Source organism: Terrapene carolina, unplaced genomic scaffold (genome assembly GCF_002925995.2).
Source record: "Terrapene carolina triunguis isolate 2854851 unplaced genomic scaffold, T_m_triunguis-2.0 Scaffold139, whole genome shotgun sequence".
Classification (NCBI taxonomy): Eukaryota; Metazoa; Chordata; order Testudines; family Emydidae; genus Terrapene; species Terrapene triunguis.
This window is the reverse complement of record NW_020664490.1, coordinates 7,475,801-7,502,327: the sequence shown is the minus strand read 5'-3', so window position 1 is coordinate 7,502,327 and position 26,527 is coordinate 7,475,801. Positions and strand designations below refer to the sequence as shown.

At 40.0% G+C, this 26,527-nt stretch overlaps 1 protein-coding gene across 1 annotated transcript in view; it reads right to left on the bottom strand.

The window, feature by feature from the left end:
* Positions 1-26,527, bottom strand: part of LOC112113029 (protein furry homolog) — a 285,155-nt gene that overhangs the window by 46,625 nt on the left and 212,003 nt on the right. The window contains exons 45-52 of the mRNA XM_029911959.1: positions 25,953-26,050; positions 25,688-25,858; positions 18,609-18,749; positions 17,885-18,064; positions 12,759-12,920; positions 12,190-12,264; positions 10,864-11,034; positions 2,621-2,821 (exon numbers count right to left, since the gene is read on the bottom strand). Of these exons, the coding sequence (XP_029767819.1) occupies positions 2,621-2,821; positions 10,864-11,034; positions 12,190-12,264; positions 12,759-12,920; positions 17,885-18,064; positions 18,609-18,749; positions 25,688-25,858; positions 25,953-26,050 (1,199 nt within the window). The remainder of the gene's footprint in view (positions 1-2,620; positions 2,822-10,863; positions 11,035-12,189; positions 12,265-12,758; positions 12,921-17,884; positions 18,065-18,608; positions 18,750-25,687; positions 25,859-25,952; positions 26,051-26,527) is intronic.

The following is a 26,527-nucleotide window of genomic DNA, read 5'->3' as shown; positions in this document are numbered from 1 at the left end:
CGTAGCTGAATTTGCGTACCTTACTTCGACTTGGGGGGTAAGTGTAGACCAAGCCTTAGATGCTTAAAGTTACTGTAACAACCATATAATAAAACTCTCAAGGTTTTGGGACAGAGACCATAGATGAGATTTGTCTCACTGGCCCTGTTAGCAGCTACACATTTCAAAGCACGACCATTATCCCCACTCCACTATAACAAAATATATGTGGGGGGGGGAGGTGAGGGGAGGAACACAGAGGAATCACATAGCAACTGCATGGCCTAGTGGAAAGACCTCTAGGCTGGGACTATTCCTGGCTCTGCCACTGGCCTGCTAGGTGACCTTGGGCAAGTCACTTCATCACCCTGTGCCTCAGTTTCCTATCTATAAAATGGGGACAATGCTGTAAAGTTCTTTCAGATCTACTGATGAAAAGCCCTATACAGAAGCAAGGTTTTTTGATTATTACTTAGCCAGAGTAGCCTTTCAGCTGCAAACCTAGGTGAGAACTACAACTGTCTAAATGACCACTAATCTACCAACAAACATTTCTCTTTCTGTTTAAAAAACTAGGAAATGAAATGGCAAAAAACTGTTAACACAGAGGCTTGGTCTACACTGAAAACTTACATCAGCATAGCTACATCTCTCAGGGGTATGAAAAATCCATACCCTTTAGCAATGTAATTAAGCTGACCTAACTCCTGGAGTATACAGCGTTAGGTTGATGGAAGAGTTCTTCTGTTGATCTAGCTACTGCTTCTTGGGGAGGTGTATTAACTATAGCAATGGAAGTACCCTGTCATGACCCAAGTTCATGGGAGCAGTCATACTCCAACCCTCCACCTGGCAGCCTGCTGACAACTGCTTCCCTAGGATCCAGGAAGCCCAGCCCCAGTTTGAGGTTCCGTCCCTGAGGGTCTATTGGTGGAGTCCCAGAGCCTGCTGATTAGCCCGCTGACCCTACTTAAAGCAGGAATAGAAAGCTGTCTGAACAACTGGGTCCACCCTGCCCTGGACTATGTGTCTTGTGCTTCTTGCTCCTGCTCCCCCGGCTTGATTTCCAGGTATCCTGACCTCGCTTGACTCCTAGCATCTAATTCATGGTTCTGATCTCCAGTTTGTCTCCTTCTGATCTCCTTATATCCTGAACCGGCTGACTCTTGTCTCATGAATGTGGACTCTGGCACTGATCACTAGTCTGGCAGCCCACGACCTGGCTGTGACAAACCTCTTCCATTGCTGCAGTGAGTGTCTACACTGAAGTGCTACAGTGATACAGCTGCAGTGTTGTAGTTGTGCCACTGTAGTGTTGAAATGTAGACATACCCAGAGTTAAGGCTGTTTCTGACAGCTTGTGCCCTTCCAAAACATTGAGTTAAGCAAAACTCATACTTCTGAAAACCAAGGAATACAGAGTTCAGGTAAACGCCAACACAACCGTAACTCTTCCTCTTTGAGCGATGCCCAATACACCCATAACGCACACATTCCCACGCTGTCTTTTCACTGTAATGGACAGGCACTAACTGCATTTGCCCTACATTTAAGCACTAAGCCTACTCCCCCAACGGAATATCACACTTGTAAAATTTAACAACTTCATATCCTTTTACAAAGCCTTTACACTTGCACACTTGATATCATCTCAACCTATCCCGTCCCCTATCATTAAATCCACAGACTGCTCTCAGATCCTACCTCACTACTGACAATTCCTATGTCAAGAAGATCCCCGTGCCCTGCTGCTGACACAACATACACAACTTTGTACTGAAATGATGCAGACTGGAACCTCAAGATACATGTGCACTTCTTTCCTTTGATAACACACATGGGTGGGGTGGGAGGACTCAGACCTAGATATCCTCATATCACAGTCAGAGATCTTCTAAGCTACTCCAACTTACTCTTCTACCATTCAATACAACTACATTTAACACAGTGAATGCAGATGGAATGCATGCAGATCATTCCCAGTGACTACTGCCAGCTCCGGGTCCGGAAGGGGCGGGGGAGTGGAGGGGGACGGACAGATGGACAGAGTTAAGGTTGTGTTGGTGTTTACATTCTCTCTGTATTTCCTGGTTTTCCAGAAGTTTGAGTTTTGCTGTACTTGACATTCTGGAAGGGCATGAGCTACACCAGGCAACTTTATCTCTGCATTAACAAAGTTTTTTGCCATTTAATATATGCATGCAATGCAAACACTGTGCTAATGCTACCTTCCCAATGCTGTTGATTAGCTTGTTTCAGCTTGTACACTTTTCATTTTATAATCTTTCAAATTTTTATTCATATTTAAACATCCCAAAGGTGAATTTTTCAAAATTGGATGCCTGCTACATTTTATAAACATAATACATCTGAAGGATTTAACATTGGTCATTTAAGCAAAACTAATAGCTTTGCTGAATAAAGTGCTACTTATCAGATCTGACACTTCCTGTGTTTAGTACTTTCATCAAAATTCTTTTCCATCTTCAGTTAAAGGACAAGCGAGCCATTAGAAAGCACTCAGTTACATGACATTTGGCATCCCAGTTGATCAGTTTGCATTTAAGCAACAGGAAATTAAAAGATCAGTTTATTTTAAAAAATCTATCTATTCTTAACAAACTGTAAATTAACTACTTACTAGGTCTGAATGTTCCAATATTTGGCTTGTTGTTAGGTCCTCCTCCTCTGATGACTCATCGGAGTCCTCATGGTTCATTTTATTTAGGCTGGGTGTACTTCCTGAAAGCTGGCTTTCCTCCAGAAGCTGCATATCGCATTTGTCCAGACTATCTAAGGAACGTCTGCGCACTCCCCAGTTGAAATTGTCCATACTCTCACCCTGAAAACACACGCAGGCTCAACTTGCTCCTATACTATTATATAAAATTACTTTCAAAATTACTAATAATTTGTTCTAATCTAGCAGAAGAATGTTTTTGATATAAAAATATAGTACAGATCTTATATGAACACAATTTTTTTAAGCAATAAAGTAACCAGAAGCTACTGAAACTTTCTAAGACTCCATCTGGAAATAAGAGCAATAAAGATGGAAATAAAAGTTAAATGAATATTCATTATTTTGAATACTAAGTGTTTTTCATGCTTTACTGCTTTAAAAATTTGCTTTATATGCATATCTATCTCAATGTCAATGAAACAGTGACAGGTTAAATAAAAATCTTAAAGCCACTTGAAAAGATTTCCGCCCCCCATAATGTTACTGTAAAACATTAGGATCAATCAACAGGACATGTTCATGGTAATATTTCAATAGCAAATCAGATGTTAAATATTTTAGATTCTCTGTACTACATACATAACCACAATAATGAAATGCAAAGTTAAGGCAGATTTGAATGCAGCTCTAATTTTGCATGCACAATGCAATGGCTAAAGCAGCACAGCTTTTTAACTTTTATTCTAGGCTTATGATTGATTTTTCTTTATAAACTGGACATTTTTTTCCCCAGAAGTAAGCTGACTAGTATGGACCAACATTTCAGTTTTTAAAAGGGACACAGTCAACTTAAAAATCAAATTTGTAGCTGAATATTTTCTTCCTATTTAAGGTTCTGAGTCTATGCACACTTATGCAAATATGAGTTAAAGCACAATGGGTAAGTATATGCAGGATCAAAACAATAGTGGCAAACACTATCTAAGATTGTTATAAATGAATAAAGTTACTGAAAAAAATATTTCCCACTATTTTTTCCCATTTGTTTACTTTGTGCATTTGACAGTACTTTGTATGTCGTCAGTTTCACTAATTCCCTTCTATGGGCAAGTTAAGGCCAAGTCCTTGCAGATATTTAAGCATATGCATAATTTTACTCATGTGAGTAGGCCCACTGAGGTTAAAGGGGCTCTGCACAAGGCCAAGCGTTTTCCAATTTGGATCCAATTGCAGGTTTGGGGTCTTAATCATTTTCCCTCTTGCTAAAAAGACCCTTATAAAGACATCAACATAAGAAAAAAAGCTATGATAGGAAAAAGGATTAAAGGGAGGGGAAAAGTAAGTACAAAACCTACTTTTAAAATGGTGCTCTACAAGAAACCAGAATTGTAAAAAATGAATCCGCTTCAAGTTAACAATTATCCTTTAAATATGAAATAATTATATATATATATATTTTACATTTGGCAAAAAAATCTTTGTCTTAAAATCATAAATGGGAAGAAAAATTATATATTACACATGAAGTATATTATATTTTTATAGAGTCCCACACCCATATAGAATACATTCCTGAGTAATATAATAAATTTTCATAGGTGAAAAAGGCCCAGTTCAGCATGCACCTAACTTTGGGCATATGAGGAATGCCATTGATTTTCACCGGACTTCTCACATAATTAAAGTTAGACATTTGCTTAATACCTTGCTAAATCAGGGCAAAAGGCATAAGCAGTAATGAATTAAGTATAAGTTTATTTTAAAATAAGTCACTGAATTTGTGCAAAGATATATAAGCATTTTGAATCACTGCCTTTTAGTGCAAAGAACACTGTTATACAGATATTCAGAGAAAAAGCTCTGGATAACAATGATAAGCTAACCTCTCATGAACAAAGATGGAGTAAAACTTAAAATAAATGCAGAAAAGAGAAAATACCTCTAGAAATATATGCTAGTCTAGCTCAGCCCACTGAAACATTTGGTAGACTTAAGGGATATACTACAATCAACAGCAAAATGACAATGAATCCATTATGAAGCCAGACATAGCAGAATATTGTGCCTTTCATATTATGGAAGTGGGAGCACATAATAGGGTGGTCGTTGGAAAAGAACAGAAATTATGTCCAACATTTAAGGAAACTTGTCTCCTTGAATTGTAAAAAATATTTTATAATTTAAAACTCTTTATTTGTGTTAAAAATTATTTTTTCTCCCAACATGAAGGCTACAGGACAACTGCACCAGTTGCTCTTCCTCCACAAGGTATCCGGTAACAAGAACTAGACTAATGTCATGCCCTTGTCTTTATGATGCCAACTTCCACTGAAATATCCAGCAGTTTTACTTTGCAGCTGGTGCCACAGAAACGAGGCACTAATTTATTTCCGCTGCTGCTCCTCTTTGGAATCTCTCAAAGAAGAAAAGATGAAAAGAAGAAAAGAAAAACAAAATGGATGAGAGATAAAAAGGGCAACATACAGTAAATGTAATCAGGAAAAACAGGGGGAGAGAAAGTGGGACAAATAAAAGAAAGGAAAATAAATTATGAAGATGAAGACACTAAAAATGAGGAGAGAATACAAGAGAAGAGGCTTGCAGGAGACGTGACATACACATCAAAAATATTTGGGGCCTGATCTTTCCAGTGGTACATACAGATTTCACACTGAATTCAATGACAGACTGGAGCGTGTAGACAGATTACTATTTTTGCACCACAAAATAATTTTGTTATCACAATTAACGAGGAGGAAAGATGGCCTTGAGCGGCTATTAACTTCTCTTTTGCTGCACGTAGAGATTATCGTCTACTTTCCGTAAAGCTACTTGTTACAAACACAGATCAGTTCATGTGATCATTGTGTCGCCTGAACAATGGCCAGATACGACAGCGTACTCTATCACTTAGCATCTTATGGTGTGGGTGGGTAGGGGCTGAACACACTGTGTGTCCATCCTAAACACTACCACAACCCAGACTGAAACTGGGACCTCTGCGGTTAGGGAAAAAAAATAAAATAAAAGCAGTTCTACCAGGCAGACTAGAATATATCCTGAATCAAGCCAGAAGGAATTGTGCTAAGCTTGTTTCAGACAAGAGCTTCCCTGGCAGTGTTGGCAAAACATGTTTCCATTAACTTTGCACACAAATAGGAATGTATATAGATACAGTGTTGTCCATGTAGATTAGTAGTCCATGTTTTAGTCATTTAAGATTAACACAGTATTTCCATATGCTTATGTTTTTCCATATGCTTGTGTCTGTTTCCCAAATGGTGGGGAAGGTTCTAGGAGGGTTGTAGTCCTAGTGTAAAGGGGAGAAGCTAGGAGGCATAAGGGGTTTGGAGAGCGAGCCTGCGCCATACTCATTCTGTAGTGGTGGCTTGACCCAGCTCTTGCTCTGGATGTTGTGACCTGGCATGATAGGGGTGCAGCCAGGTCAAACCAGAGAGATGCTGTGATCCCATGCATTAGGTCACAACACCCAAAATGGGGAGCCAGGCCCAATCCTGTGAGACAGGAACCGCCGCTGTAGGATGAATGAGGCTCTCTCGCTCTCCAAATAATATTTTCTATGATCTCTTAATAGCTTTCAGTGTCATTTCAATTTTCTACAGAAAGTTAAAGGTTTAAAACTTAGGCCCCAACTCCGCAAACCACATATGCACATCCTTAACTTTACTCACATTGGTCCCATTGACTTCAATGGAACTACTTGTGAGTAAATGTAAGCACATATATGTTTTCAGGATCAGAGCCATAAATAGTCAGCAAAACTCTGGAAAACTGTGGACTACTGAAAACTTTTCTATAAAGAGGTCACATGTACCAGTTTTCACAGCATGCTAAGAAGAACCAATGTACCTATTAATTTCAACATGGAAGTTAGGAGTCAGTCATCAGCAGTTTAATGCTACAAAGGCAAAAAACTTTTCTACATTTTAACAATATAAATGTGACAGATTAACTAAACATATTTCCCGTTTTTAGTGTCTATGTACTACTTGTGTGCACAGTTATTGAAAAAGAAAAAGAGTCCAACTTTGCAACTCAAATTAGAAATGAGGGGATTTCATCTAGAATCCCCATTTTTAAAATCACATATTCTTTGATAATGCAAAGCCACACGTATTTGAAGTTAAGCTCCAAATAGCTGAATTACTTTAAACTCAATTTTTCTAGAGCTCTAAAAATATTTGTAGGGCAAAGCAGCATGTGAAACACCACTTACATACACACACACACACACTCACAAACTGAAAGAGAAAAAAAACCTATGATGTTATTCTATAATACAAATTTGCAACAATACACACCGTCTACTTGCACATCTGAATTCAAATAGCATTATCTTACCTGAAGTTCCTGGATAGCAGATATAATAGATAGAAAAACAAATAAAAATCTATTTAAAATTACTGTATTAAAGATACCATATACTTAAACATTTGCCCTACAGTAATAAATATCGCGATCAGAAAAACTTTAGCTCTGTAATGCTACCGTTAAGTAAAAAATAAAAATAAAATACTATGTTATTGGTTTTTAAATGTTTATTAAATACCAAACAATCATATCTTGTGATCTGTGCATAATGCACCCAGCACTGACTTGTTTATAATATAATCTTTCCAAAATAGCTGTCTCCATTTGTGCTAGTCTGAGCTTTCCAACACAGTTTTATTCATGTTTATGAACACCAAATTTAAACTAGGTGTAAGTGGGTAAAGTTCCAATGAAGTCACTATAGTTCTCACCTCTTATGCACGGCCTGAATTTGGTCCTTTATTTGTATTTCTTTAAAACACTGAATTGCATAATGATGTGAGGCTTCAATTACAGGAAATATATTATTGGGTTGCCTAATAATGTTGCTATAGTTAAAAATAAATATACATTTCCCATTATACTTCCCTCTTTTCAGGCGTTCAAAGTTGAAAGTAATAACTCCAGTCTTGCTTAAATCTTGGTATGCAAGTTTCAGATGTGGAGCAGTTTATCAAATAGTGAAGGGTTTTTTTAATCTGTATTTTTAGTTTTACTTTATGTAAAAATAGAGATGTTGGATACTTGATCCACAAGTACCATAAGACTGTTTTTTTTTCTTTAAGGTTTAGGAGCAAGCTTTGTCATTAGCAGTTCAATACTGGGATGGTCAAAACATATGGAAAACCACAGTAGAATCCTTTCCAGGATGAACTAAACACACTATTAAGTTTTTCCTCCTCTTGTATCTGACTTTGTAATTGCTACATGTTTGGTATGGTCACTGGTTCAAAGGATGTGATTCCAGGGATGATATGGCCATTACTCAATAACATGGACTAATCTCTTGTAGAGAGTTGGGAATGTTTATATTATTATTAATTATTATTTATTATTATTATTATTATGAACTGTAAAATGTTTGCCAACATTTAACAATGCACAATCTGTTGAGTTTATGATACGTCCATTCCCCTCACCCTTCTATCGTATATTGACTAATTTAGGCCTCAATACTAAAATTAGGCACATACTTAAATCTTTGCAGGATCAGGGATTAAGACTATAAACTCTTTGGGGCAGGGATTTCACAGCACCTAGCACAATGAGGTGCCAACCTGGTTCTGGATCTGTAAGCATTACTTTAGCAGTGCTACTAATAGCAATAATAACAATTTTCTAATTGGTTTGTCTATATTTTAATCTTTGCTCTCTGGCTGAATATTGAAGTTTTTTTCTCCATCTGATTTTAACTGCTGAACGGAAAGAAGCAGCAATTCTCAAATCTCAGTCTGTGGTTGGAATCCTGCTTTCATGATTCTGACACCAATTTATCATCTGATAATTGATCGAATTATAATAAAATTATCATTGCATTGTAATATTTTGAATACATTTTTAAAAATGTGTTGTAATGACTGCAGACAGTTTTTTTTTAACAAAGTTATTTGGCATAAATATTTTGTCTTTTATCATTATCTAACAGTTTTTGAACTCTATTATAACAACCACAGATTAAAATTATTCTTATAAATCTAGTCAGAACTCATTTAAAATTTTTCCTACAAGCTATTCAGTTTAACCATGAATGCACCTAGCAGATGATTTTGCTTTCCCACCCAATGGGAACTAAATTAATGTTTGTCTCTTTCCGTCTTCCAGAGATCAGCATGGATGGATTGTTAAATTCTTGACTAATGACGCTAGGGCTTCATTTCAGATAGTTCAAGAAAGAGCTGCTTTTATTTGTCAGATATCTACATCCAGTGAGACATTTAGTGCTTTCCTCCAAGAGGTCAAAGAGGGAAGTGCCATATCATACGGGTGCCTCTTTCCCCTATCATTCTACCTAATGAGGTCTGAAATTGAAATAACCGCATTTTAGAGCAAATGGTTATGTAGGAAAATGCCTGTCATGAATGACAACAGTAAGGGTGAGTGAAGCCTGGCAGGGAGAGTGAAACTATAATTTCAAGAACTGAGATGTAAAATGCTATTGGAAAAGATGTCTTCTGCACGGACAGCAGTAGAGATAATGGCAGAATTGGCTGGGGTCCTGGAATTTTTATTTTAAAAAGCTGTAAGTGAATTTTGTGCTTATGAAAGTGAGGGCTAACAGTATTGGCTTAAGAACCATATTACAGGCTGGCATTGTGAAAGCTTCATACTACTCTGCCAATGCACCTCAATCCTTGCATGCCACCACTTTTGCATTTCCAGTTATGGATCACTTTTGAGCAGAGGCTGCCAATCACATTAAATTGTGTGTGTGTGTGTGTGGGGGGGGGGGGGTTGTGTGGGGGTGCAGTGCCATTTAGGTTTGGCCTGGCCATCCCTGAGAGGTACTGTGACCCCATGCAGCAGGTTGCAACATTCAGAATGGGGAGACAGGCTCAGCCCTGTGGGACAGGAAATACCACTGGTGGGATGAGTGATGGGTGCGTTCATTCTCCAACCACCCCTGGGGCCTCCTCTACTTATCTGGCCAGGGAAAGTGTATGTTTCCCTGGTTTTGCACCCTTGGTTTCATGATTTCTGTGAGTCCAATTGAACACAAGAATCCACACTAAAGCTCCATCTGCTCCATCCCTTCATTCTCTCTTCTATCTCTTGATTAAAAAAAATAATCACAGGCATTATGACACCTGAGTTCACAATGGAGAAGGATGACTGCTTCTTGTAATACAGCTTGAAATGTGCCAGCAAGGTGCTTGTGAGCTCTGCTGCACACACTTTAGTCTCGAGGCTATAAATGTTGAATCTGGATCTCCACAGCGGTAGCAAGATGTGCTACCAGCTGAACTGTCAGGCTGGCCAAAGATCTGCATTTTAAATACTTGGAAATAGTTGACCAATAGTTTCTGAATTTTTAAATGGTAGCAACATTGTTAGACATGTACAACATTGGGTATGAATTTCTTGTCCCTTCCCATTCAAATGGAAAGGATTATTCCCAGTTGGAACAGGTTTGCTCAAGGGTTAAATGGTTTAAAAAAACTAAAACAAAATAAAGAATAGAACAACCTTATCCCTCAACTGTATGATGTATATTTGATTGAAGTTCCCCTGAAGCATTTGTAATTAAAGGTGAACTGACAGGCTTTACCTGCCAAGTCCTGATCTCAAGCCTCAGGGCTCTGTTTTGCTCTTGCAAGAGCCATGAAATCATTGACACTCAAGGCAGAGCAGAAACTGCATCCTTTTAAGTGCTCAAATGTTAGTGATTTCATCAACTGTTGCAGGAGTAATAGAACCCTGAGGGCTTGAATTCAGGTTTTGGCAGGTTATTGATGAAAGAACTGATTTTAAACTTTTTTGTTTTATAATGTAAATTCTTAAAAGCTGCAGATATATTTTGTTAACAATTTGGGATCTTCAACAACTTGTGTTTCAAAGCTTTTAATTTCACCTTAAAGTTACAGAAACCTGATATTTGTGTTGTCATTAGAACTGCAGCTTTGCCTTTCAGTAGTAATTGCAGTGTGCATTAAAGTGGGTTCAGACAGGAAGGTGTGGTAGCTTGCCAATGTTAAGCTACTGTCACAACACTGTGAACATTATAAATACGTTTATTGAAAATCAAATCTAGAATCATACAGTTATATTTTTATGTTATAAAGAGTGAATTACTTAGTAATAAGAAGTGTTAAATTGTGTTTTAGCCAGAGATAAAACTTAAGCAAAGCCATTTCATAGAGAATATACTGTACCTCCCCATCTTCCAGTTCAACATCTAGGAAATCGAAGTCCCTAAAGACTCTGAACTGTTGTTCACTGTTTGAATCGTCCATGTTCTCTTGTTCCCTCGTTCCGTCTTCTGAAGACACCAAGCTTGTCTGGTGCTCAATCAGATCCAAATCACCACATGAAGAAAAAATTACCTACAATTCAAAAGATTTCTCTTTTGAGAAACTTTCCCCTCTGGTTGCTTGTTAGTAAAAGCTGAATTGGTTATTCAGAAGACTGTATTTCCAGTACACACCTAATTCCTTTAGCTGGTATTTTTAGAACACGCTCTTTTATTATTTATGTTGGACAGGTGCCTTGAGATTAAATCTTGTACAAAGACACAACTTCATGCTGCAGGAACATGTCCAAGAATGTAATAGCTACCTCCTAATGGCTGCAGACTGATGTTGCCTAAATGTTTATATACATTTATGGGAATGAAATTCAAAGAGCCCATTGCAGAAAGGATTGTCAAGGGGATGAGTTAATACTTTCACCAGAAAACCTCTAGTTAAACATGCTTAAGCATGTGGAGAGATTAGGAAACCTAACACAGACTAATTTGTGCAGCGGTAGCTTTTCCTTTCCTACTGAACAATGTCTGCAGTTTAGATGAGAACAATTCATTCTGTGGGTTCCTGTTTTGTTCAAACTGAGAACACATCCACAACATAATAGCAAGAGTGACATAGTAATAATGTATCACGAAGTACTCAAGATTTATATAGTGCTTTTAAAATGTTTAAGCATTATTTTAAAGAAAATAAATACAAATCTTTACCTTTGAAATTTAAAAAATCCCTCGATCAACCAACAAAATTGGAATAGTCCACTATACATTCCACTGCATGAGACAATACTCATTTCCATAAAGAGTAATGTTAGAATCATTATCTCATGGGATGATAAGGGTGCTAATCTTCATTGCTTTTTCTGTAATTGAATTTAGGCCTTCTGAAAGGAGCTAGATTGACAGTACTGGAGACCAAAATGATCTATCCATAGAACACGTAAAGCTTGGACAGTGATAGTGCCAGCATCCCAACAACGCTCCACCGAACTGCTCCATAACCTGTTCTGGAAGAACAGCTTCTAAAAGTGAGAGGGCTGTTTACGCTTCATGCTCAATCACTGTCCTTTGTGCTGAGAAATGCAACATGTGCCAGATTGTGCTAACTACAATGATGGTTTTGTGACATGGAATAAATTAAAACACCTCTGAAATTCAGTGAGAGAAAGTTCTTGATATTTAAAATTAAAGATACAAAAACAACAAAAGACGAAACAGTCAATGAAGCAAGACTCACTGAAGGGTTTTTGCTCAGCCCCACATCTTGACCACACAGGGTAAGGACGTGTACCAGCTTTTCCTTTGTCCTTTTCTAGAAAAAACATTTTTAATTTTAGCATCATTCTTTATTCATTCTGTTGGAAACTAGAGGGATATGTTTTTAGGAAAAACTATGATCAGAGACTCACTGGTTTGATGTTAAAGGAATTATTTTAGAGCAACTACACATACAGGGAAATAGATAAAAGCAGCAGGTAATATTTTTTCAGTACTTAAAAAAATTTAAAAAATGGTCTATTTATTTCATTAGGCCCTAAACTAGTAAAGCACTAAAACACATGTATAACTTCACTGAGACTACTCAAGATCTTGAAATTAAGCACATGTATAAGTTTTTGAATCATCCCAAATCTCCAATATGCTTAACAGTAGCAATAAATAAATAAATATATTTTGCATGTTTTTTCTTTAGCTGGCAGCTAACAAAATCCAATAGTGCAAAACAAGGTCACATTCAGGAGCAATGCTGCAGGCATATTTTAATGAATAGGGGGCTCCATTACAGGAACTTAGTGGGAATTCTACCTGAGAATACTGAGGCCTTTTCCAGCTCACAGGAACGAGGACATTGGAATTAGAACCTGAGGAGGTTGAGGAAGTGCTTCGAGTGACAGCCATTGCCCGGGGTTTACCATCTCGGCCAGCAGAACTCTGTAGCTCATCATATCGTCTCCCAATAATTGGAGTCTGAAATAACACAGAGCTGCATTATGTAGAATAATGTTAATGACCTGTTAGCTCACTTGCAGATGAATGTCATTCTGAAGACAGGTATGCCCAAAATTTTACCTATTTTTTGTTTTTCTGTTTATAAGCCCCATATAAATCTTTACATTTATTTTTTCCACCATATATTCTTCACAGTGCCTCTGCCCCCAACAATGCCAGCACCTCAGCATTCAGGAGCAACTTACAGTAATATATGAGTTTACTGAACCGGCAATGGATAAAAGCAAATTTTGTTAAATAAACTTATTTTAACACAGGCTGTTGTTACAGGGGTTTTTCTGCAGGGTGCTGAGCACTCTGGCTCTGATCCAGCAGACCACTTACGCACATACTGAAATGTTTTGCTGGATCAGTCCAGAGTGCTCAGAGAGCCCAGGACAATAAGAGCGAGAAAACATTTATGGAAAAATACTAAAAGTATATCCTTTCGTGGTAGTGTTTCCTTTATAAACCCTGTTTCTCAGTAGCTGTTGTAAGAATAAGTCTCCAATCCTGCATACACACATGTGATTAACTTTAATCAGGTGAATAGTCCCATAAAGTTAAGTATGTATGTAAGTGTTTGCATGGTCAAAATATCTCCTGTCAAAAGACTCCAGTCTGAAACTAGATAATACGGTTTTACTCAGGTAACATATTTTTGTACATTTTTAAAAAGAAGAGTTTATTATAATTTGTATTTAAATTAATCAAGTCAACAGCTATGTTATAAAGATGCGAAATGTAACACACACGCACACATGCCCTATATATATTTGTTTTTTCCCCCACAGGTGGTGGTGGTTGTTTTTTTTTTTTTTATTTTTTTAGAGTTTTTCCCTTGGAATCCCAGGTTCTTAAAAAATAAGTTGAAACCAAAACCAAAAAGAGAGGTTGCTCACCCTGTGCAGTAACTCTAGTTCTTCAAGATAGTGTGTCCCTAGGGGTGCTCCACTTCAGGTGTGTGTGCAGCCCATGCGCCTTCGATGGGAGATTTTCATTAGCAGTGTCTGTTCAGCCCGCGCATTTGCTGTTGATATCCTTGTGCCCTGCACTGACACTATATCAGGCTGCGCAGGCAAACCACCCTTAATTCCTTCTCCACTGCCAAGTCTCAGATGGAAACTCCAATGCAGAGGGGAAAGAGGGCTGGTAGTGGAGCACCTATAGGGGGACACACCCTGAAGAACTAGAGTTACTGTACAGGGTGAGTAACTTCTCTTTCTTCTTCAAGTAGTGTCCCTAGGGGTGCTCCACTTCAGGTGACTCCCAAGCTGTATCCCATCAGGGAGTTTCAGAGTCAAGTCCATTACCGAGGAAAGAACTGCATTGCCAATTGCTGCTTCAGATCTGGAGGCACTGACTAAAGCATAGTGTCTGGAGAAGAAATGTACCAAAGACTGTGTAGTAGCTCTACAGATCTCAGCAAATGGGACATTTTAAATTAGAGCCATAGATGTAGATTCTGACCTTGTTGAGTGAGCTGACATGCCAGCCGGGAGGCGGGGGGTGGGGAGGGAAGTGCTGGTAACAAGCTATAACACACTCCAAAATCCATTTTGATAGCCTTTGGGTATAAATTGCAGATCCTTTTGATCTGTCTGCAAATGAAATGTACAGGCTAGGGGATTTAAGGAATTATTTAGTCCTATGTAAATAACGCCCTTCTGACATCTAGAATATGGAGTACAGTCTCCACGTTGGACTTGTGTGGTTTCAGAAAGAAAATTGTCAGGTAAGTGATCTGATTCAGATGAAATTCAGAAACCTGGGACGTGGACATAAGGAACCTTATCCTTGTAGAGAACTGTGAAAGGAGGTTCTGCCATTAAGGCCCCAATCTCTCCAACTCTGCAGGCTGAGGTAATAGCCACTAGGAAGACTGTTTTCATAGACAAATTCGATAAGGAGCAGGTCATTATCCATTCAAAGGAAGGCTTCCTGAGACTTTTAAGAACCCGGTTAAAGTCCCAAACAGGGGTAGGGCCTTTAACCAGTGGAAAGAAATTTCCCAGGCCTTTCATCAACCTTACGTTTTCAGGGTGAGAAAACATGGAGAACTTTTCAATAATGGTATGAAAAGCTGTTAGGACTGCCAGATGAATTTTGGGAGAACTAAGTGACAGCCTTATTTTCTTTAACTGCAAAAGGTATTCCACAACAAGCAGAAGCGGGCCACATTGCTGGTCAGTGTCCTGGAGTTCACACAAGTGACTAAATCGTCTCCACTTCTGAAGTATTTCTAGTAGAATCTTTCCTGCTGTTTAATAATATGTGCTGTACCTCTGCAGAACAGGATGACTCTAGCCCCACAAACCATCGAGGAGCCACGCCTTGAGGCGGAGAAGGCTGAGATTGGGATGCAGCAGTCAACTGGGAGAGGAGTGGAGGAGTGATTGGAAGATGTATTGGTGGACAGAGAGCTAGCTGGAGCAGGCAAGGAAACCACGCTTACCTCGACCACGTTGGGGCTATTAGAATGACTCTGATCCCATCCTGTATGATTTTGTTCACCGCTCTGAGGATCAAAAGCATCTGGGGAAAAGCATAAAACAGCTTTCCCATTCCCAGGGAGTAGGAAGGTGTTCCCAGGGAATAGTGACCTAACCCTCCTCTTGAACAAAATATGTGGCATTTTTTATTCACAGTTGTTGCAAAATGCGCCACTTCTGGTAATCCTCAAATCTGAAAAATGCTGACCAGGACCTGGGGATTCAGCTCCCATTTGTAGTCTTGGGGAAAATACCTGCTGAGAGCATCAGCCATGACATTTTGTTTGACCGGAAGATACATTGCGAGATTCCTATGTGATGTTTTATGCACCAGTTCCATAACCTTATCACTTCAGCACAGAGGGAAGGGGAATCTCGCTCCCCCATGCTGACTGATACAGAACACACAGGCCATGTTGTCCATCATGATCCTCATGGATCTGTGCCTGATGAGAGGCAGAAAATGAAGACACCAATTTCTGTTTGCTGTGAGCTCCAGCAGGTTGATATTGAGGGAGGTTTCCTGGGGTGATCATTTCCCCTGTACTGTGAGAGCATCCGTGGTTACCGTTGGTGTTGGCTGAAGAAAAGGAATGCCTGCCCCTACATTGCGATGAACCTTTCACCAGTCTAGGGAATGCTTTACCTACTTGGGAACTGACACCTGCTTGTCTAGGCTGTGTTTGTTTGGTGAGTAAACTGATGAGCCACGCCTTAGCACAGATGTTCCATGCCTGCTGATGGGGTAGGAGGGGCACAACCCTAGAACAGCTTGAGTCATGACCCCCAGGCAAGGAGCAGCTCCTCCATGCAGCTCCCAGCTGTTCCTTTGCTCCTGCCTCTCTCTGCCCGGCACAGTTCATCGGCTCAGCTGCTGCACAGGGAGGGGGCCCAGCCCACCATATGACCAAGCAATTGGGGGGGGGGGGGATGTGACCCCACATGCCCCCAACGTGTCACCTCTACTCCTAGAAATAGCAAAGATGTAACCTCGCATGTTCGGACACAAAGGTACAAGCTGCCACGTAATCGAGGAGTTGAAGAGAGTTTCTGACTCAAGTCTGAGGGCTCTTTTGAATAGTTCTGACAAGCTTTGATAATGTTACAAACTTGTCCATGGGAAGGAAGGCCTTGGCTACTAAAGAGCCAGGGATGGCCCTATAAATTGTATGTTCTGAATGGGAGTCAGGCCCAAATCTAAGAACAGGGAAAGTGTTTTTTCGGGGCAGATGACACCTTGTGGTATGATTGATCCTTGGAGCAGCCGGTCATTGAGGTATGGGAATACTGTGATCGTCTGATGACGCAAGTAGGCAACCACCAATAGACCCTTTGAAAACACTCTCGGAGCCGAGGAGAGGCCAAACAGGACCTGACACTGAAAATTATTCTGGCCTATGAAAAAAATGCAGGAACTTTTTGTGAGACAGGTGTACTGCTATATAGAAGTATGTGTCTTAAAGGTCAAGGGCTGAAAACTAATCCATTGACTTTAGAGAAAGAATTATAGCTGCCAGGGTCACCATCCTGAACTTCTGAGACTTTATGATTTTTTTTAGGAGTCTGAGATCCAAGATTGGTCTCCACCCTCTGTTTTTCTATGGTATGAGGAAATACCTCAGACAGAAAGCTCTCCCCCTGTGCTGAGCAGGGACTGGTTCTACTGCTCCTAACCAAAGAAGGGAATTTAATTCCTGTCTTAACAGGGAGTCATGAGAGGGGTCCCTATAGATGGATGAGGAAGGGGAACAAGGAGGTGGGAGGGCAGTAAAATGGATGGTATAGCCCGATGTTATCACTTCTGTCATGCTGTCTGGAGTGGCTCATGACCGAGAGTGCCAATCTCATGGTAGACTGTCAAAAGCAGGGCAGACACCCCAAAATGGTGGTATGTTCTATAATTAGATTTCACCAATCCAGGAACAAATGTGAACTCCTAGATCACTGTCAGAGTCTTACCTTGGAGTCACAGACAGTTCCCTTGGGCTCTCCGGTCTATCTTGCCACCCAAGCAAGCTGGACTTAGTGATACATATCACTTACACAAACAATCACAAAATATTCAGGTTGCTCCCAGTCCCAAGAGAGCAGTCACTCATGCCGAGGTGGTTGAGAAGGAACTGAGGGTGGTTCGTCCATGCAGCCTAATATAGCCTTGGTGTGAGGCACAAGGATATCAACGGCGCATATGTGGGCTGAACAGATGCTGCTAATGAAAATCTACAATCAAAGGTGTTCATGCACCTTAAGTGAAGCACCCAGAGGCACACTACTCAAAGAAGAACATGGTCTTCCCATATAGGTCATTAAGTTTAACTCTGGATCTAAAACAATGTTTTTAAGATAATGTCTTGAAATTTTCCCTGCTTCCCAATTCTTCAACTTTCATAAAGAACTAAGATGGAAATTAAGGTCTGAACTAGTAGAGTTTCCTTGTTATATATATAGTACCTCAGAAATATCGAAATGAAACTCCAAAGTTTTCCCTGGCAGTTCCTTTGAAGTACTGTTCCACACTCGATGTATTTCCATTTTTGAAAGATCACCGTGTTGATAGGAAGGTAAAACCAGGCTGGCAGAGCGAGAAACTACCAACTTCAAGATGTTCAAGGCTTCTCTCCAGTGAATGCTCTAGAAGTAGATATTGTTTTTATCAAAACAATGTGAAATAAGAATGTACATCAATTAACAATACATTTACAGCCATATTATTAATCACGAATCTTAACAAAGACTAAAAGCGATGACACACAATTAAAGTAAGTTAAATATTGAAATCATTCATAGATTTTGGAATTCAGTACAAAATTGAGTTCTAGAAATAGTACTAGTAGAATAAAGTTTTTTTTTTTTAAAGGAATGGACATTTATATAAATAACATCTGCAGTTAAATGAGAAGGAAAAAATTACAGGACTACCATCAACCCTCATACTTCAGAGTATGAATTAATTACCAGTTAGGTCAGGAAGAGATTTGGGACATGGTATCATGGTACAGTTTTGCATTTACTTGCAAATAGATACATTATTATATATAGCAGAGACAGAGGGAGAATATTGGACTAGATATTGTGTGTCAGTGTGGTAATTCCTAAGTTCCTATATGAAAGTTTAATATTTCACAGTAACTACTGTTCAATTCATATTTTAATATAAGGAAGATGCAATATTTACCTGCACATATTTTTCAATTGTCTTTAACACTTCCATGTTAAATTGTTTAACAGGAATACCTGACAAGTCCATATAACTAAGAAGACTGTAGATCATCTGCAAGAGGGACTGTTGCATGCTGGGAAGGCCCTTTTCTAGTAGCTATGAAAAAACAAGTGAAAATAACTGGATTTTGAAAGGTTGTTTCTCAAATAAAACAGCACCAATATCAGTCATGTACAGACAGCATTTCCCTAGTTGGAAGACAATTTTAGAATGTCTTGTTACAATAATTAGTGATGATGTTACGAACAAGACAAACTACAAAAGGTAAATTATGGAGTCTGGAGCTAATTAACCATGTTCTGATAATGAAACAAAGCTTCTTGTCTGCCCAGTATTCCTATTCTAAGCTATCCAGAAAGCCTGTACAAGGACAGAATAAGCTGACAGCTGAAATTCAGAATTTAATTGAGAGAGACAGCCAATAAAAAATAGCCAAACATCTTTTTATTTTTTCCTTGGCTGGAAGTCTGAGGAAAAGGTTGAGGAAACACAGGCAGAAAGAATTAGACCACTGTTATTCAGACAGCAAATTATATTTACCCAATAAATTTTACTACCAATGCTCTCCAGCGATAGCTTCCATGGAAACACATATTCGCTAGGTAGGAAGATGGAATGCCTGGTCTCTCTCACGGTAGAGATTAATATAGAGATGAGCCTAAACTAACCCCCTAGCTTTAAATATCCCCAAACTCTGGAATGTTTGTATCTGCATCCAGGGTACAAGATCTTGATTTTGCAAACATGATTATGCTTAACCTGGCGTATGTGAGTAGTTCCACTGGCTTCAAAGATTAGAGCCTTAAGGATTTGTGTGTCACATGAATAAGAAATTTCTGATCTAAAAATTTTTTGTTAGTGGCTTCTCTCCTCATGCGTTGCTAACAGGTAATACCTCTCACATGTGGAAGTTGGAGGTGGCCTAATGTTGTTGGAGGCTCTAGGACTAAGCCCCACCTTTCAGCTCTGGCTGCCAGAAAAGTTCTCCCAAAGCTGCAGAAATACTCCAGCAGTCAATTATTAGCATTAACACAACAATTTGATATAATATGTAAATAAACTTAAGATCATTATATGTCCAAGTCTCCTTTTAGAGAAAAATTTCAAATTTTACAAATTGTATTCCAGTCATTTCCCAGATTAGTAGGTTGGGTTCAATGAGGAGAAAAGCTCCTAGCAGAAAGAAAATAACCAGGTAAGAAATTTTTCATTCTGCAGCACAGCTTCCCTTCTCATTCACCAATAATGGGAAGTAGTGAACAATGAATCACAAAAGTGGGGGGGGGGGAAGAAACAGAGTTTTAATTATTATTACAGTAGAATAATAGGCAGAAACAAGAATTCCCCCCATATAGAGTAAGAGCTGTATAATTTAAGGAATTATTTGGGAACCGACCCATCAACACTTTCCTACCAAAGGATGCCTCTGCAGGGGAATGGAAATCCACGTTGCAAATCTTCCTCAGATTAGGCTCATATCATTTTACCCACAATGCCACCAGGGACCTCACAGAGTGAGCCCTGACTCCTTTGTAATTGGTTTCCTAGCATGCCAACTGGTGCAGGATTTTAACATTGCACCTATAGGAACACTGAGGTCCTAAAAACTTGGCATTTTGGACCGGATGAGATGAACAGGGTACAACTGGCATGTATACTCCATATGCTTGAAAAATATCTTTAGAGCTCTAAGAATGCCCATATATGCCACAACCTTCCAAAGGGGTGCAAAGGAATAGAACAAAATGATGGGGGAACCCTATTTACCAGTAATTGTAGAAATAAAAACTCATCTGAAGAGAAAGGCTTCTGGAGCAGTACAAGTAGCTTTTTTCCTCATGACAACAGTAGTGTGGTTCTGTATGGACAGAGGAACTAATTCCAACCTTATCTTTTGGAGGTGATGCCAACTAAAAAAAGCCAGCCACAGTCTTGTCTAATCTGTTATTTTGATTAATTTTGACACCTGATGATACTCAGATAAGGAGTCTGATGTGCCTGTCTGAAGAACCCACTTTCCCATGGTGCTTGGTTGTAGGACTCCAGTGAACCATCCTGGAGAATCTCTAGTGTAAATGAGATCACCAGAACTTTGTGGTTACTATTATTGTTTATATTATGGTAGCATCCAGAGCCCTGGACCCCCTATGGCTGGGCACTGTACAAACAAGACAACCCTTGCCCCAGAGAGCATTCCATTTCTCCTCACACAGAAATGTAATTTGACCAGATCAATCATTGTAATTTCCTGGTTGAATTCTATCTGGATACCAAAAAATATCTATGATGCTAATGGAGAAACTCTGATAAACTACATTTCTCTTCCCATGCCCATCCTGTTAATTGTACGTTGTCCAGGTCTAAATGAAAGAATTTGAGAGGACTGGTGTTTTCTGCAGGTGCAATGGAGGTTCCTTAGTTGTCTATCAAGTCTGAAGTGCCTTCTGGGCCAGTGGTGGAGTGGGATGAGGTGGGACTTCAGTTCTGCTTTTTCCTCTTTTCTGCATCCTTTATGTGAACTGTCTTGAAAAACAGCATTCTTCTCTACCCAGGACATTATTTCCTTTATCACAGAGAGGTTCTGACCTCTGCTTATCCCTTGGCTTTGGAAGGAATATAAACATGCATGCTTCAGTCTTAAGCAAACCTCTAATGGGAAGTAAAAAGAAACTTCCCCTATGAACACTATAACTGCCCACTACAGGGTTTCTTGCACATTCCTCTGAAGTGGCTAGTGCTGGCTAGTGTCAGAGATGATACTGGACTCACTGGACCACTGGTCTGAGTCCATGTGGTCACATTTATATGTTTTTGTACACACATGCATTTGATAGGGCTGTTGAAGAGGAGAACTAAAAGGATATATGCTGAGATTTTGGAAATCAGTCTCCAAGTATGCTCCCCATACTGCAAGACTTGCTTCCATAGTGCATACGTAAGGTGCTACAGTAAAAAATGGGATGGTTTTCAGCATGTTGCTCATACTTACCTGCCCACAAAGGGACACTTGGATATGATCTGGGAATGACACCTAATTTGCATGGTCTCTGCTGAGTGGTTCCATGTATTTAGAAGGAATTGGAAGTACATTTTGAGAAAAAGCATTCAGGGGTTGACCCAGTGCATAGCACCAGCAATCTGAGCCACCAGAGAGAACTGTCTACAGAGGACCACTGCCAAGCAATGGATGATGCAATCAAGTTTTGGATCTTTGCAAATCTTTACCGTGATGGTAAAATTATTACCAGATTCATGCCTGGGTATGAATCCGTTCAAGCAGCTGGCAAGCTATGAATGGGTCTCTTTCTCTGGACAAGACACTGATTGCTATATTGTCCCTGCCTGAGCCTGGCTGTGACTACTAACAGCCATTTCTTCTGACTCTGGGTGTAAAGAATAGAGCAGAAAGAAGAGTCCTGTACAGGAATTGAGAATTCACACAAATGCTCATTTTCTCTTTGTCATACTGAGGATTTTGTTGCTTTGGGAAGAAAATACATGCAGGTTTCATTAGGAGCTTCTGCTCCAGATTCTTCCCTCTCTTAGGGGAATAGTCCCTTCATGAACACCTTTGGTGTTGACAGTGACCAGCGGATTGCTATGTTGGCTTTGGTAGTGAGGGTTGAGGCCTGTTTGCAATTTCAGCTACTAATTTCTCTAATGTTTTACCAAAGAGCTCTTCGACTGTAAATCTGGATGCCTAAAATATCTGTTTAATATGATTGTTTGCTATTCATGAGTGTAACATGGCTTCTTTATAGCCACGGGGTTAGGAGCCACTGCTCTTGTCACAAGTCACATCAAAGATCTGACCAGAATAGAAGTGAAACCTCTCAGCCCATGCAATGAGTCACCTGCTTGCCATCAAGTATATTTTCCTTATTAAGTACAGGACAAAGTTTTGGACTGAATGTCTACAGCTGAGGCTTTGAAATGTCTGTGTAATGTGTCCTCCTTGTTATGGCCTATGGAATCTTTTAGAAGGAAGTTCTGTTTTGAAGGTGTGACTATGTCTTTCACTGGTTCCCAAACTTTATGTTTTTATATAACATTTTGGTTTAACACTTTTTTCATGGTGCATGTGTGACAACCACTCTCATGACTGACACATGGGGGATTGAAATGGGGAACCTTCAAAGCTAAAAGCATGATCTGCTACCGCTTGAGCTGAAGAGCCAAAGCTCTGAGGCTGGAGGCTAGAACAACTCACATCTTTTGTCCATTGGCAAAGAGGGTGACCTGAAACACACACTCATCAGTAGGTTGCACATGAGGAGTGCTTACCCAGGCTAATTATAGGTTGGAGGTAGCACCCTGTTCATCCTGGTCAAGGGATCCCTCAACCCAGGGGGGGTACTGGTACAAATACCTTCACTGTGGGAATAGTCTGCTAAATGGCCACAGGATCCTGAAAGGATGTCTGCTGCCTGCTCTCCAGGCACCCATGTTAGCTCTTTAGTAGAGATCTAGTATCACTTGTGACTTTACTCCATAAAACAGGAGTCAATTTGAACTCGGGAAGGGCTCTCTCATTTTCCTCCCTGTAATTCCATGATGGTGCAGCTGTATGGGGAATGGAAGCTTTGCATACCTCTGTTCTGGTCACAGTCTGCCTAAGGTGCTTCTTATGCTTGCTGGGATTCTCTCAGAGACCCTTGTCACTCAGCATGCCCAGAACACCTTGTCTACTCTTGGAGGACACTTCATCCAGTTCTCTGCGATCCAAAAACTCATTTTGACTCCATATTTTGTCACTCGGGTTCCTTTATTTGGCATACAGCAAAGCTACGCTGAATTGATCAAACTCAAGCATAGGAGGTGAGTATAGAGCATACCACACATCCAAAGTTACACAGAAAACCTCTTCCTTTATATATATTTACACAGTACATTTCACTATACAATATTCACTATACATTGCAACATTTGAGATTGGCTTGGTTACTTTGTAGGAACCAATCCCTGTACAGCATGCTCTGTCCACGCACAGTTCATGTATAACCTGATCTTTACACTCCAAGTTAATCTTATCCATTGTCCGTAGCACCAGGGTGTTCCTGCTTATCTTAGTTAACACAGACATCCTGACTCTCACATACTGCATCTTAAGCCCTAATTTACAACTTAACCTTCCGTTCACCTTCCCAATTGGCCCACTAAGAAGTGAGGCAAGTTACTTATGTCATGCAAGGCCTACAATGCATTAGTGTGGAGCCAGAGTACGGAGAGAGGAAGGGCAAAGAGAGAGACCCCTTCCTACCCATCAGATTCTGAGCCCCATTCCTTGGCAGACTGAAAACTAGACAGGCACAATTCCCATTACACTGCAGCCTGAGTTAGGGCTGTGCAGGAGGAACAGGCTTCTCTGCTGGTTCAGACATGCTGCAGGGTAAGAAAGGGGCAGGGTACCTGCTACAGAGAACTGTCAGAGAACCCCTGTAAGCGGAGATGCCCCAGCATACACTTCCCTCTCAGGGTGGGGAGGAAAAGGAGAAAGGTTTTAAACCCTGACATTTACTCCACTTGCTCATTAACAATCTGAACTGCTGCCTTACAAAGGGGATGCTTGCTTTTGCCTATTTGGAACTCAAGAGTCTCTGGCCTTTGCAAAAGCAAACCCTGAGCAGGCTGAGAGGTGTTCCCCTCTCTATGGGAATTGTCATGCTCCTGGTTGAGCCTCCCATGATGGAGTTACAGCTTTGGGTGGGGGTTGAAGCCCTCCACACCTCTCCGACTCAAAGCCACATGTTCTGGTAGTGCAAAGGTCAGAGACTTTATGGCTAAAGGGCACAGTTATCCTCTCTAGCCTGTAACCTGGCAGGGGGAGGGTCAGCTTGTGGCAGCAGGACACAGCTCATGCTCTTGAGACTGTATTCCAGCAAAGCGGCAGCATGACATAGAGCTTGACCTCTCAAGCTCACACCCTGGCAGAGTGAAGGGTCAGCAGCTTGTGGCAGCAGGGCATAGTTAGCCTTCTGAAGCCCATACCTCAGCAGAGTGACAGTCAATGGTTTATGGCAGCAGAGCATCGTTTGTCCCTTGGCAGAGTGAGGATGATGGCTTGTGGCAGCAGGGCTCAGTTTATCCTGTGAGGCTCCTGGAAAGCTCCCTATAGCTCCCCCCCTGGACTTGGCTGGATGTTTGCAGGGCTTCTCTGCTGCCACAGTGGAGGGCAGAGGGTGCTCACTAGAGAAATGTTGAACTGGAGAAGCCAGAGGATTAGAGCCTCAATACTTCACTGATTCCTCACCTCAAGGGAGAGAGAGAGGAGCTAGAAGCAAAGTGAAGTCATGCATGGCAACAAATAAACATGAAAGTTATAGAACAAAATAGTTGGGAAAATCTGAAGTGCCAACCTGTTCTGCTGCCAGGGCAGAAAATCTGGTGGCCTGAGCAGAAGAATGGGGCTCCAGCTTGGAGTCTCCAGCAACATTAGATGGCCTCTGAATTCTGCAGGCAGGTGGTATTACCCATTACTGATGAATGAGGAGAGAAGAAGTGAAGAAGAATTGGTCTCTCTGGAGTTAAAAGAATGTGTTTGGATCCATTAGGCATGGACATTTATAACAAGAAATGGATTGTTATGTAACAAGTGATTTAGGTTAGATTGTGCAGCCCTTATGTCCCATTGAAAGAAATGACAGAAAATACTAACTCCTGTAAGTGCTCACCAACACGAGTAAGGGTTGGACAATCTAGCCCATAACTTTAAACTATAAAAGGTTAACAAATGCATAAGGTAGTTACACACTCCTTCTTTGTACTCCAGTTCTGGGTGTAGTGGAAAACCCTATTTATTCACGGCAAGCACAGCTTTAACAAGTAATCAACTTGAGGACTTTACTTGACTTTGGATATGTTTTGCATTTAGTGTTTAATTTTTTCAAAAAAGCATAAAGCAAAATTCTGCTCTCATATCTGCACTGTGAATAAGAACAGAGGATAGGAGATCTGTAATGAATATCCAAGAGGCTTTAGCCCTTCAGTTTGTCTGTCAATAGAAGATGGAAAACTGTTTGGTTTTAAAAACTTACCTCAGCCAAATATGTAACCATACTCAGGGTAATGTCAGCAAATGCTTCATGGAGGTAACGGCAAACAACATTTACCCATGTAGCACAGTCTCTTGTATAGCTGTGAGTTTTATAAAGGGTCATTACATGTGCAAGATTTGATAGCTTGGGGTTCTTTTCTTCCAGACAAACCTAATTAAATATGAATGTCACATTATGTTAAGAACAAGTCAAAAATATTCACAAGACTTAATATGATGTACGATGTACTAAATAAGTTTCCTACCTGAGCAATTCTCTCTGCTATATCCTTACAGAACTGGTTTGGGCTATCAAAATGTTGAATTAAATGAGGCAGGAGACACAAGACATTCAGTGGGAACCCTGGTACAGAACAATATAGTACAAAGTGGATATTTGATAAGAGGACAGGAATATTAGCGGTCTTTTAAGCAATATTTTGCTGGCAGCTATAATCACAAAAGTACATTACAGTGATGTTATATAGACTCTTTCAAATTGTTCAGGCCCCATATTTCACCTTAAGACTGTTATATCAGATTAAACATAAAATCTATTAAATATATGACAGTGTGATTGTGTCATTACAAAGAATGGGACTGATTCTGCAAACATTTACTCCCATACAAAGTGCTTACTACCAGGTATAATCTCATGGAATTAAGTATCAGAGGGGTAGCCGTGTTAGTCTGAATCTGTAAAAAGCAACAGAGGGTCCTGTGGCACCTTTAAGACTAACAGAAGTATTGGGAGCATAAGCTTTCGTGGGTAAGAACCTCACTTCTTCAGATGCAAGTGAGGTTCTTACCCACGAAAGTTTATGCTCCCAATACTTCTGTT